The sequence below is a fragment of the Anarhichas minor genome, unplaced genomic scaffold (genome assembly GCF_050575085.1).
Source record: "Anarhichas minor isolate MPS153535 unplaced genomic scaffold, ASM5057508v1 ptg000009l, whole genome shotgun sequence".
Taxonomy (NCBI): Eukaryota; Metazoa; Chordata; class Actinopteri; order Perciformes; family Anarhichadidae; genus Anarhichas; species Anarhichas minor.
The window spans coordinates 2,621,332-2,633,934 of NW_027466455.1; the positions used below are offsets into that span (position 1 = coordinate 2,621,332).

General features: G+C 42.5%; 1 protein-coding gene across 36 annotated transcripts in view; it reads left to right on the forward strand.

The window, feature by feature from the left end:
• The window catches only part of nrxn2b (neurexin 2b), a 528,601-nt gene that overhangs the window by 73,420 nt on the left and 442,578 nt on the right, over positions 1-12,603 (forward strand). For 12 of the 36 annotated variants that reach the window (XM_076087043.1, XM_076087044.1, XM_076087052.1 and 9 more), the window contains exon 2: positions 11,991-12,005. The exons of 11 other annotated variants lie outside the window; for them this stretch is intronic. In XM_076087043.1, coding sequence (XP_075943158.1) covers positions 11,991-12,005 — 15 coding nt within the window. Of the gene's footprint in view, positions 1-4,440; positions 4,477-11,990; positions 12,006-12,603 lie in introns of all 36 variants that reach the window. 13 more of the 36 variants (XM_076087049.1, XM_076087040.1, XM_076087065.1 and 10 more) reach the window with 2 other exon arrangements.

The window sequence follows — 12,603 nt, forward strand, 5'->3', positions numbered from 1 at the left end:
CAGTCTATAACTCTTGGCAAGATTGCAGCGCTCTTCTTAGCCCCTTACCTCCCACTATCTCATTCTCTCTCTCTCTCTCTCTCGTAGAATAGATATCCACAATGAATTATTAAAGCACTTTAAATTCTGCCACAGTTTCTATATTACTTAAGCTGTTCAAAGACACTATGCATTATGGATCAGCCTACCGAGATGAATATCATTCACATTCAATCCGATCCATTTCCCCACGTCTTTTAAGCAGATGTTTTTACAAATTGCCCTGGATTGTTTCTGAGCCCTCGAGGGCCTTGCCTGCACTTTTTGGCAATGGGAGACATGCAGCAATGATTACGCAGTAAAACTTTATCTGTGCCCAGGCCTAGTAAAAACCCAGTGATTTGTGGTTGTGTCAAATGTTTTAGATATTGTGTGTTTTTATATCTCGTGCCAAGGGTGCACCCAGCATTCATTGTTCTTATTTTATGCTTCCTGACTTTTGTACACCTCGCTAGCTTTTGCCTTTTGGTAATGCTCGCTCCCACTAAAGTCATCAAAGGCAGTCAGTGTCATCCAAAGATGGTTTTTTTTAAGTAAAGAAGGTTTTGTGTCGGTATGGCATGTGCCTTCAGGAGACACATAAAGTGCGGTGGCCATATGCTGTTGAGAGTCCTTAGAGGGCGATGCTATTTAACATGCCAGCCCAGCACCACAGGGGACGAGGAGGAACCCATTCCTCCTCCTGACTCCAGTCTATGTGGCCATCTGATGAACGAGGGATCGAGGAAGTGCAGAAGGGATAGAAAATAATAATGGTGATTACGACCATTTTTCTCCGTCCCTACCAATTGTGTGTTTTCCTGAGACACAGCGCATCTGTTAGTGTGTGTGTGTGTGTGTGTGACAGAGAAATGGCTTACAAGGTCATTCACGAACATGCTGTACCTGTTGACTGCTGCATTCAAAACGAAGACATGCAAGACTCCACAGTATTACCCATGCAATCATTTCTAGATGGTTGTTTGCATTAAACAAAATGAATGTATCAGTCTGGTGAATACACTGATACATACTTCTATACCTTGTTGGCACCGCCTGCCTCTATCTTAATCATGCAGTGTTTGGCACTATCTGACACTTGTGTCTGAGCCACCAACAGTCCTTTGAATGAAATCAGTAGTTTGCTGAACAATAGTGGCCTTTATTCATCAGTCCAGAAAGCAGAGCAGAAGAAAGTGGCAGATGAGGAAGAAGAGAGCAGGAGGCAGCTGCAGCTGGCTGATGGAGGGCTGGGTGTGGAGACGAGGAGCCAAGAATAAGGTGGGAATATGGGCGGAAAACAGAGGGGAAGAGGAGTTGGCCAGATAAGACGTAAGCATGTCTGCTCCTAATGGCAGAATTATGACCCCGCTCCATCTGCCACTCAATCATAACCAACCAATCGGCGCCGGTTCCGTCAGGCTCTCCCATCTGTACTCACCGCAGAATTAAGGGTGTAATGAAATGCTCAGATGTCAAGGAGATGGGGAGACTCAAAGGTTGGGCTCGGATTTTGTCACGTGCCCAGTTCGTGCGGCTTGGCTTGTGGCTGTGGTAATTTGATTTGTGCTCCAATATTGATGCAGAATGGTAGTTGAGAGAGACGGAGCTTTTCCTTATGTCTGTAGTATTCAGATGTCTTACACTGATCAGTCATTTCAATTTCAGTCATCCGTCTTCTCGCTCTCTCTCGCTCGCTCTATCGCTCTCTCGCTCTCTCTCTCAGACCACTTGATGTTGAAAGCCCGTCACATCCTGATCAGAATCTGGCATGAAGTCTGGCATCATGTGCTTCTGCCAAGACAACAACACGTGTGTGACTGGCTGTGTGTGTCAGTGTGTATGCAGCTTTCTGTTTTTTGGGGAAGAAATGTTGTGAAAATTGATTGGCACGTTGCACCGATCAAATCACGACCTTTTAATTTCCTGATACGTTACCTTTGATGTTTGGCTTTTCTCTGCCACTGCGCTGCACACCTGTCTGTGAATCTCTGGTTAACACTGGCTGTGAAGACGCCATTTGACAACTCGCTGCCATCGCTCTGTCCTTTCCTCTGCGCGTCTTTTCTGACCTTCTCTTCACCTTCGTCCTCTTCTTCAGCACGCTGTCTTTGGCCTGTCTGAGCTGGATGAGGCCGGGCTGGCTGGTTGGTGTATTTGAATGACTTTGTATGCAGCGAAAGCGCCGTTCTGTTTCATTGCAGGAGCCTTCGCCTTATCTCCTTAATGGATTATGAGAAAGGGAACAAAAACAGAGGGAGGCAGAGTGAGAATGATTGGACTCCCTGCAAAGGGCCAGCTGGAAACGGACTGCAGCCACATGAATACAACACTCTGCCTGTACATTTCCTCTGCCTGAATCACAGATGTTATTAAGAAAGAAGGCAATAGGGACAGCTTGTAGTCAAGAGTCATTTTCGCTTCTGTAGTCTTTGAATTGTGATTTACCGGCTGCCTGGTGGTGGCATAGACTTGTCTTGTGCTGCTGCAAGCCCCCAGTTGTGTGTTGCTTTGTTTCCTTAGACATTAGACACTATCTTTTTATTGCAGCAACTGCATGTTTCGGCAACCTTAGCTGTCAAGCAACTCAGTTAGCCAGTGCACAGTTTATATGTCGATGCACACGCCTCCCAGAGACAAACCCTGGCACGCTTGCTGTGCATGGGAGTTGAAGTTTCGCCGTTGGTGCTGCTTTAAGGACTGTCTCTCCTATTTGCAGCATTCAGTGGGTGAGGCATTCCAACATTTCTTTGGGAAATGTTTTTACTAAATGTAGGTCAATACAATACCAAATAATTAATCTGTAGTCTGTAGTGTGTTTAACGTAGCAAATATTTTGATAGCAGAATTTTTTCTATGTTTATTCCGGTGCATATTGATATTCCAAATGAAAGTAAACCAGTCCAAGGTAACACCGCTGCACTTCTTTGATGGTGGAGGGTTTACTTGATTGAGCTGTCTGCTGGTAACGCCAGGAGTCTTATGTTTGAAATGGTATTGATCAAAGGAAAGACAGGTTGGCTTGAAACCATTTGACCTTTTGGGACTTGTAGTCCAACAGACATAATGCTGTTGATATTTTGTGCTGCCTGGGGTTAAATCCAATTAGCGTGAGCCTTTGGGTTGATTTGGGAGTAAACCTTGCTTTGGGCCATAGTTTCCTTTTTGTTCTAAACATTATATTCCAGTTTTAAGGTTTGCTTTCAGGAATTCTATCCCCGAGACATGCTAGTGTTTGTTTACAATGCATGACCCGTGCCAGCTATGACGTTTAAACACATGTTTTGCGATTATTTTCCCTCCTGTCAGGCCTTTTGTCCCTGATGATCCCCTGTACAGGTGCACAGCTGCTGTATTAATGCTGACATGTCAAACAGTGAGAGATATTATATGTGTCATTGTGGTTGTAAACACTGCTGCGTAACCATTGTTTAAGAAACATGTTTTTCTTCATATATCTTCACAGTCTAGACAGTTATACAACATAATATACAATATAACGGAAAAGTCCCTCTGGCAGGACCACAAAGCCTCTCAGAGACAATAAGGCCCCTTTTGTTCTGTTCTCAGTATTTCTACTCCAGTTGCTATAAGGAGTAACCTTCAATTGTCCGGCCTGCTGCTTCTTTTAATGTGAAAGTGTGGTTGCTGTTTCTGAGGATGATTGTGCTGCGACTGGATTGACCACAGTTGTGAATGACTGATTGTATTTCCTAAGATGCCGTGCAGGTTGCTCGGTACTGTGGTCTGATTCAGAAGTGACTCAATGTTACAACAGCTGGAGCTCCTTGTGGACATCTTTTAAATCTAGTGATCTGTGGTTTTGGCAAGATGTGTGCACTATAGCCTGCAGTTAAATAGCTAAATAGGCTACATGTTGTGGTGCTCACATCTTTGTTGGGATAATCTTTGGCTTTGGGTTTATACAGGTAACACAAAGGATTTTACCCTGTAGCGCTTCTCCAGGTTTATCTCTGACCCTCTCTATGTGAGACCTTGCAGAGCTCCGGTTCTTTTTTTGTTATTTGTGCACAGTAGGAGATGAGGAATCCAGTTCAAGCCTTTTCTGCCAAACAGTTCTGTGTGTTCCATAAGTACTCCAGAGGAAAAAAAAGCATTTGTGAGAGCAATAGCCTTCGGGGGTTGCGCCAAATGAAAATGCTTTTTTTTCTAAACCCCCCACACCTCACTCAAGAAGTGTTTGCTTGTTTTCTGTTACTATTCTCTCTCTCTCTCTCTCTCTCCCTATCTCTCTTTCTTGTTTTTTACCTTTGATTTGAACTCTGACATCCAAGTCTGCCCCAGGATGTCTGTCACAAACTGCAGTCCAACGTTGTGACAATGCTTTTTTTCTTCCCGTGCCTTTTATGACCTTCTTTTCTTCCTCTTTCTGTTCTTTTTTTCTGTTTTTTCCCTTTCAAGGTCTGGCGCACCTGACGTTAAACGACCAAGGTATGGGTTCATTCCTTTTATTTTGGTTCTGGTTTTTAGAGGAATTGACTCAGCCTCTTCCCCCCCCCAACCCTTCGAAGCTGCCGCTTTCCCTCACAATTCCCCCCTCTGCTTTTCACCTTCTCTCGGTGCCATGTCCCTCCATCTCTTCCCAAATCCTCCCTTACCATTTTGTTTTGGTTTAACTCTTTGCAACATCCTCCCCTGTTGCTGCCCCCTACTTCCTCTCCTTCCACATCTCCTCATTTCTTTTTTGGTTGTGCCTCCTGCTTCTCCTCCCTCTCCCCTCCGCCATGTCTTCGTGCTTCTCTGTGACCTCCACCAATGTGTGTCCCACCCCTTGTCCTGTCCTATGGCTAACGTCCTGGACCTTCACCTCTGACCACCTTTGACCCCGACGACCTGATCCCGGGGCTGAAGGTAAAACTTTTCTGCTATCCCTTGTGCTTGGGTTTCAACAGAAAGTAAAAAAAGAGTGAAACAAACTGCTGATTCAACTGGAAATGTGTTTGTTGGTCAAAGTTACAAAAGCGAAATGTGTCCACACTTCCATTCACTAACACTTCAAGGTGAAAGTGTTCTCGAATGTGCAGAGTTTCTCTTCACCACTCTGCTGACATTCACATTGTTTGGCATTCTGATTTAAAGGGCTACAGGTTACGTTCTCAATCTTATTCAACCAAATCATATGTGTCAGTGTTTTTATGAGAAAATGTGTGTCGAATTGTTTTGATGTTGCTATGAACACCGGATGTTATTCTTGATGCTATGTTGTGTACATTCTACACCACAGCTGTTTAATCTTTGCCACACCTCTCTCTATCCCTCAGACTTTATTCTCTTTTGTGCCTTTGACATATTTTTCAAAGATGCTATTTAAATCATAAGCAACAGACTTTTAAAGGGAAAATTGTATGTCATTTTGTGTACTCTTGCAGCCAAAATGCATTTAAAGCTACCCACCAACCTCCAGTATGACTATTTACTATCCTTCACAGTTATGTTCTCCTCATTCACTGACCTTTGTCTACCTCTGACCTCCTCGTGAGGACTGTCCATGGGGGGAAAAAAAAAAGCAAAGTTCACAAGAGAGAAAGGAAGTGAACAAGTGCAGCAGCCAGTGAATGTTCTCACCTTTACTGGTGTGTTCATAGCTTCCTCTCTTTTATCATCATAGTCTTTGATTCACGCAGACCCATTTTCTCTGGCTCAGCTCTTCCCTCTGTAACACTGATTACTCTCAAGTCGTTTCTCCATCATCTCAAGATACCGAACCTGAAAAGCTCAGGTTTCACTGGTAAGTTCAAACAGAGACTCGCCTTTGTTTTAAACAGACAACACTGATTTTACTGAATCACTTAACCCAATAACCGCCTCCAAAGGCACCTCAATCTGTTTGTTCATTTGATGGGTTTTAGCTTCACACAAAGTGAATTGAAACATTATGCGGTTAAATCAGCACTCAATAGTTAATTCTCATTGTAGGTTACATAGACTGTGGAGAAATTAAAAGACTGCAGCAGCAGGATCAAAGTCAACTTTGGGGCGTCTGTGGCTCAGTGGTAGAGCAGGGTCGTCCTTCAATCAGAGGATCGGCGGTTCGATCCCCAGCTCCGCTAGTCCGTGTCGATGTGTCCTTGTGCGAGACACTTAACCCCAAATTGCTCCCGTAGGTGTGTGAATGGGTACGGGTGTTAGAGTCCTGATGGGCAGGTGGCACTTTGCATGGTAGCCCCTGCCAGCAGTGTGTGAATGGGTGAATGATGACATGTAGTGTTAAAGCACTTTGAGTGGTCGGAAGACTAGAAAAGGTCTATACAAGTACAAACTGTAGCGTCTATCATTAGACTCCATACCTTTGTGCTCAATGGTTTGCAGTGAGAATATAAATTAGATCTTAAAATAAAACAGTTTTCCAAAGGTGTCAGTTCTAACAATGCAGGTGAAGTGTTGCAGGCCATACATTTTCATCATCATAACCTGTGCATTACTTAAAAGATGTCTAGACAATATTACTTACTAACATAACATATGCACCATAGCAGTATATCTATTCTTAAAGATGCACACCAGATCCATGCTTTCCTTTGATACAGTAATGTCAGTGTGTTGTACGCCAACCATGAACAGTAGCTTATTAACACCAAACAGTAAATAACAGAAGTGTGGCCTTGCTATCAATAACACACATACAGTGTTCTTCACTTAATTGATTATTCAATGAACCAAAAAAATTAAATCTACAAACATTTTGATGAGTTAATTAATGTTTCAATCTAAAATACATAACATTCAATGATTCCAGCGTCAAATGTGAGGATTTGCTGCCTTCATATTTTGGGCTTTTGTACTGTTGAATAGATAAACACATTTTAAGCCATCACCTTTGGTTCTGAATAAAATAATGATGGGCATTTAAAAAAAATGTTTTTAATGTTTTATAAATAAGCCAAAAGCTTCATCTATTTATCAAGACAATAATGTTCAGATTAAGTGGCACAACCCTAACGAATAGTGGAATATTACATGTGTTAAGTTAGCTTGCATGGCACGTATACTGGTACACTGAGGTCAGTTTGTTACTCAGGGATTTAAGCTAAAACATCTGAACCAGTCATTGCTCCTATATGGCTGAACCCAAAGGTGCAACACATACCTCTATCTCCAGCAGAAGAATTCTGACTTTAATCTCTTCATATCTATGCAGCCTTTCTAAGATCTCCCCACAACCTGCTGCCATTTCACTCTGATCTTTGTCTGTTGTCCATCCCTGACTGATTACTTCAGCCACTCGCTTGTAGCAAGATGAGCACACACAAAGAAAATGGAACATACCAGAAGAATGGGAAATCTGACATTAGAGCATCTATCCGTCTCCCATCATCTCCCCTGAGACACGCACTGATCTCAACTTCAGACGCTTACGCTCTGATGCACCATGTCCAGGGCATAGATGTGCTTCTCCTGCCCCCCCCCCCCCCCACAAGCAGCATGATCTAAACTTGAAAGGATGCTGAAACTGGAAATTCTGTAACTTTTTTTTGCAAAAGGCCGAGTGAGAGGGTTGAGATTGTGGAAGTTAAGGTCAGAGAAAAAGTTGTAGGGACTAAATAGAATCTATCACATGAACAGCTGATCTGTGCATGTCACTGACTGCAAACCCACTATCTCTGTTGTGTATTACTTTCTCAAAAACAGTTGTGTAATAAATGAAAGAAAAAACTCCAAATGGGTCACAGGCATTTAGGGGAGGCGTAATGAACAGTTCTATGAGGAAATAGCACTAAACTACTGTATGGACACAAATATGTATATATTTTATTATGTTTTCTCATCAGGGCTAACCCATTCTAATTAAATACAGGATGCATACATATACATACAGTAGCTTAATAACCCCGGGGATGGATGCTATATTATCAGAGTTCAAAGTAAAGTAGCTGCTTATGCAAGTTTCATCAAACTGTGCCTCGCAAGCCATTTGTATTGATCAGCCTGTAGCCAGAATTAATACAGCGTTTGTTCCCAAAGGACAGGCCAGAACATCTTAAAGGAGAAAGAAATCAATAAACCTATTTGGCAAAGGCAAGAACGTGTGACATGTTGGCGAATTAGCTGATTTTAGGATTTAGTCACCCCTCAGCTACCCAGGCATCAACTTTCCTAAAAAACAGTTTGTGTGTGTGCACATGTATGTGTCCGTGCGTGTCAGGACAGACATGTTTCCAACACACAGGAAAAGGCTTTTGGTCAATGTTAACGATCAGAGGCGGAGGCCTCAGCCGTCACATAACCAGGCCAAGAAAATCAATGTCAGTCTCTTCTCAAACCCAAGGCTGTCCTTCACAGCTGTAGGAAGGACAAACCCCAGGCTTCAGTCACTGCTGATCTCTATCTGCCCGTCTGGAAGACTGCTGCCAACCCCACACATCGAGACGCAGAGCAACCGATTACATTCAACCACAGAACAGTGATTATCATATAAAATAGAGCTTTGATGGACAAAGCAAATGCATTAAATTGCTTCAAAGATACTTCCTCGTATTTTTTTTTTAAGTTTTCAATAGAGAGGATCTCAATTTCTGATAGTATTGAGAGAAAAAATATTTATATTTTGCTTATGCAAACATATCGATTTTGATCAGAAGACACCGTTATTGCATTCCAACGTAGTTATTAGCCAACACATGTACTTATTGCATTGTTACACTGGGACTTATTTTCTTCCCTGAACAGAACAGTGCTAAGTCAACCTTTGCACACCCATTGACACCCCTTGCATAATTTGTTTCAAAGAAAAAACACGTTATTATACAGAAACACTTCCAAAAGAGCTTCTCTAGTCACAGACCAGGCAGGGCAGTCCCTAAGGAATGTGCACACATATGCATCATTTAAATACATCATGTATATTATTCATCATTTGAAATTTTAAGACACGGACTGCAAAGCCATCCGAATTCTGACAGTCATTGTTATATAGAACAGATATATTGTAATATATGCATTAGTGTCAACAATAGGGGTTCTATTTGTCTTTCCATTCCTGCAGCACACCAACTAAAGCTTTGTATATAATATTACTTTGGTCATCATATCATGCACAGCTTAATAATAATTTACAGTTCACCAACAGTGAACAGTAACAATCCAGTGTATATGTAGTTGCATATGTCTCATAAAACTCAATGAATAGCAACACCAGCTGTCTGGTTATTGTGCAGTGTTTACCATACTGAAAGCTAATGTAGATGTAGCCTATTTCCTTTGTAAAGCAGTCTCCAAGCCGCTCACTTGCCGCTCTAAACAGCGGCCCTGAAGCTGTTTCAGCTTTTAACAAACTAATTAAGGAGCCCTTAAATAATTAAAACTGCCGTTTCTAATAATAGAAAAATAAATGTGCAAGTTAATCGCTCTAAATTGCCAACATTTCCGGCCCCATGGCTTTGAACATGGACCATTTGGTATCTATGTGAATGGAGTCCCCCACCGCCACCAACACCTTTTTAGGAGAGGCCAGCACGACAATACTGGGAATCAAATTAACGAGGCCCTGGGAGATTGTCTTCGTGGCAGGTTTAATGCAGATCTCCTTGGAGATACTGCGGGGAAAATGAAGGGAATATGCAGCCCGATCTGTATCTAACCTCGAATGTAATAGACTAGGTCCAGGTCAAGATAGCCATCTCTGTCTGAGCTCACTGAGGGCAGTTTACAGAGTCCATGTGCCACAGAGAAGAGCAGTGAAGCTCGCTGTGAAGCCACAGAACTCGCACTGCTTGCTTTGTTCTCTTCCATATCCTGTATCATTTTGTCAGACCACTACTTACCTTTAATTCTATAGTTGACGTCAGAATTTTAGTGTTATTCTCATCTCCTAAAACAAATATGAAACAGTTGGATTCATTGAACAAATTATAACTAGTAAAACACTGTTCCTTTAAAGCTTTTCTGTCCCCAGTCCGAGTCATTTAGTATTGAGTATCTGCCGATACTGAGTCCTGATGCTTCATGTTTATGTCACATCTTTTACAAAATGACAAACCCTCTATGTAATCATTTTGGCCTTGTCGCTGTGTTGAGAAAATGTTCTCTCCCTTAAAACGTGTCCTAACTTCAAGTCCAGCCATGTTCCGACTGTTACAGTCACTCATGCAGCTGCAACTTCATGCAGACATAGACTGTCCTCTATGTCTTTGTTGCTGCGGTGCAGCCTTTGCTTGAGTTACTTCAATGAGCCGTCATGAGCTCTCCTCTGCTGTCTGCCTGTGCTGTTCACAGTGAAGCACCATGCACCATAGATGACGGCAAATTGCAAGAGACTCGCACGCGGAGCTGAAATGAAACGAGTGTACATAAATAAGTTGGATAACATTAATGAACTCTCTCATACTGCATTTATGGCCGTTTACGGTGCGTGGTGTTTGGCTGTGGGTCAGGGCTGAGCTGCTGCTCTTACACACACTAACTAACAGCGCAGTGGAGGAGAGACGGACAGCGGAGACTTGGAGAGTTGACCACAGCTGCACTCGCGATTTTTATTTATTGTTCCTTTTCAGATATATATGTCGTCAAATGATCGCTGCTCTTGGAAACTGATCAACATGTTTGTGCACCGTATAACAGCCTTTCACCCACTGCCCTTCATCATTCAACTCTACTGAAATGTAGAGATGAGCAATGAAGTCTCTTTCTCTACTAAGCTGAAACAACCAATGTGTATGGCTTGACATGTTGGTGGAGATACGGTTTCAAACCAAACAGTGTTTTATTTGAACAATTGCACAGCAGTGAGGATAATGGCTTACATACAAAATATTGCAGTTGGTTCAATGTTAAAGCCGCTGAAATATGTGCCACAGAGATGATTAGAGTGATGTAGCAAACATAAATCTGTTGACAAAACGCCAGTTACTCAATGCAACAAAGTATACATAATGTTCTGAACATTCAAATAATATCAAAATAACGCTCTGTCCTTTTGATTCATAATTAGAAATGTTTGGTTCTTAAATAATACATACAACAAACTAAACCCTGCACGTACAGTGAACATACAGAATCCAGACAAAAAGTGGAACTTCATTTGAGTAATGAATAACTCCTCTGAGATAATCATACGTTAAGGGAAAAGGAAAACTCGCATTCTCTTTTCAGCAGCATTTTTCTTCAGTCAATTGTCTTGTTGAGTGACCCACCCCTACACCTCCCACCTCGCAACGTTATTTGAATGAAACAAGGTACAACTGAGGCTATGCTGCAGCATGATTTGATCTGAAGTGATAATTCAATCACAATAATCGTGTTGTTATTGAAATAATGCTATTTGTATGAGTTTAGAGAAACAATGCATTATTGCGTTGCTTTTGTTGTTAAAGCTTATCATTATGTTGTGAAACCAATATCAGTTCTGCCAAGTTATCGCCGTTCAGTTCAGCAAAGCCATCACTAAAGAGTTGATGTCCCGCTTTAGCCAAAGGGAACATGAACCTCTCAGGAAAGCTTGAATTAACATTTAGGTGAAACAACGTTAATCTTTAACTGAGGCTTTGAATAAAACCTACTTTCATCTTAAACCAGGTATAAGGTGCTACAGAACTCATTCACACAGCACGATGTCGTCTCGTTTAAAATGTCATCCTCATTGTACATCCCAAGGGATGATCATTCAACATTTTCCAGTGACCTCTTCCACCCTACTCAGCAGCCTGGGCATGGTGGACTGTCTGGCTTGAAGCCTGCGAGGCTGCTGCAGAGACATTAGGCCGGGATGACAGAAGTCCTCACACAGGCAGGAATTTCTCCTGACACAGCAGCAGGCTAAAATGGAAGGAGCTCTACAGCAGCCTGAATCTGCTGCACACAGTCCCCACAGCCAAACAGATAAGAGCCTGGGATGAGTAGATCTGTGGCTATGGGGCCAGTGTGGCTACAGCACATCAGTGCTGCTGTACTAAACTAAAACGGTTATACTGACTTTCCTGCTTCATGGAGCAGATGTGAAAGAGAGCTTATCATAGCCAAAATAAAAACACGTAAAATAGGAGTTTGATGCCCTTAAAGCCATTTAAAGACATGCATTAAAGTCCCTTTATTATACTGATTGGACTTAAGAAATTGCAGTCTAATTAACACTGCCCACCAAATAATATCCGCAATATCAGAATCCTTTTGTTGAGGTTAACGATGTATGAGTCAATCCCTGTTAATGGGGTAGTCACAATCATGAGGCTAATGCTGATTGACAGGGCTGGACTGAGGCTACTCCGCGTGACCTTCAGTGGATTCCTCGGGTGAAGCGAATGACAGAGTTTGAGGTGTGTGACAGTCCCAGTCCCTCTGCACCCCCCACCCCTCTCCGAGATTGATCGGAGGCCCGCATTGTGTTTCCCAGGCTAGTCACGCCTCGCTATTGGCAGGCTCACTTAGAGAAACTGACAGGGCACATCATACACACAGCGGACTCCCACTCTACAAGGGAATGGATGCACATTGCCTCTCACACATATGGACACACACAGCAAATCCCCTTACTATAGCTGTTCCCTTTTAGACTTTTAAACCACACACTACCCGTCTGGTAGGTGTGTGTGTGTGTGTGCGCTGTCTGACCAATGAAAAAACTCAATCCAA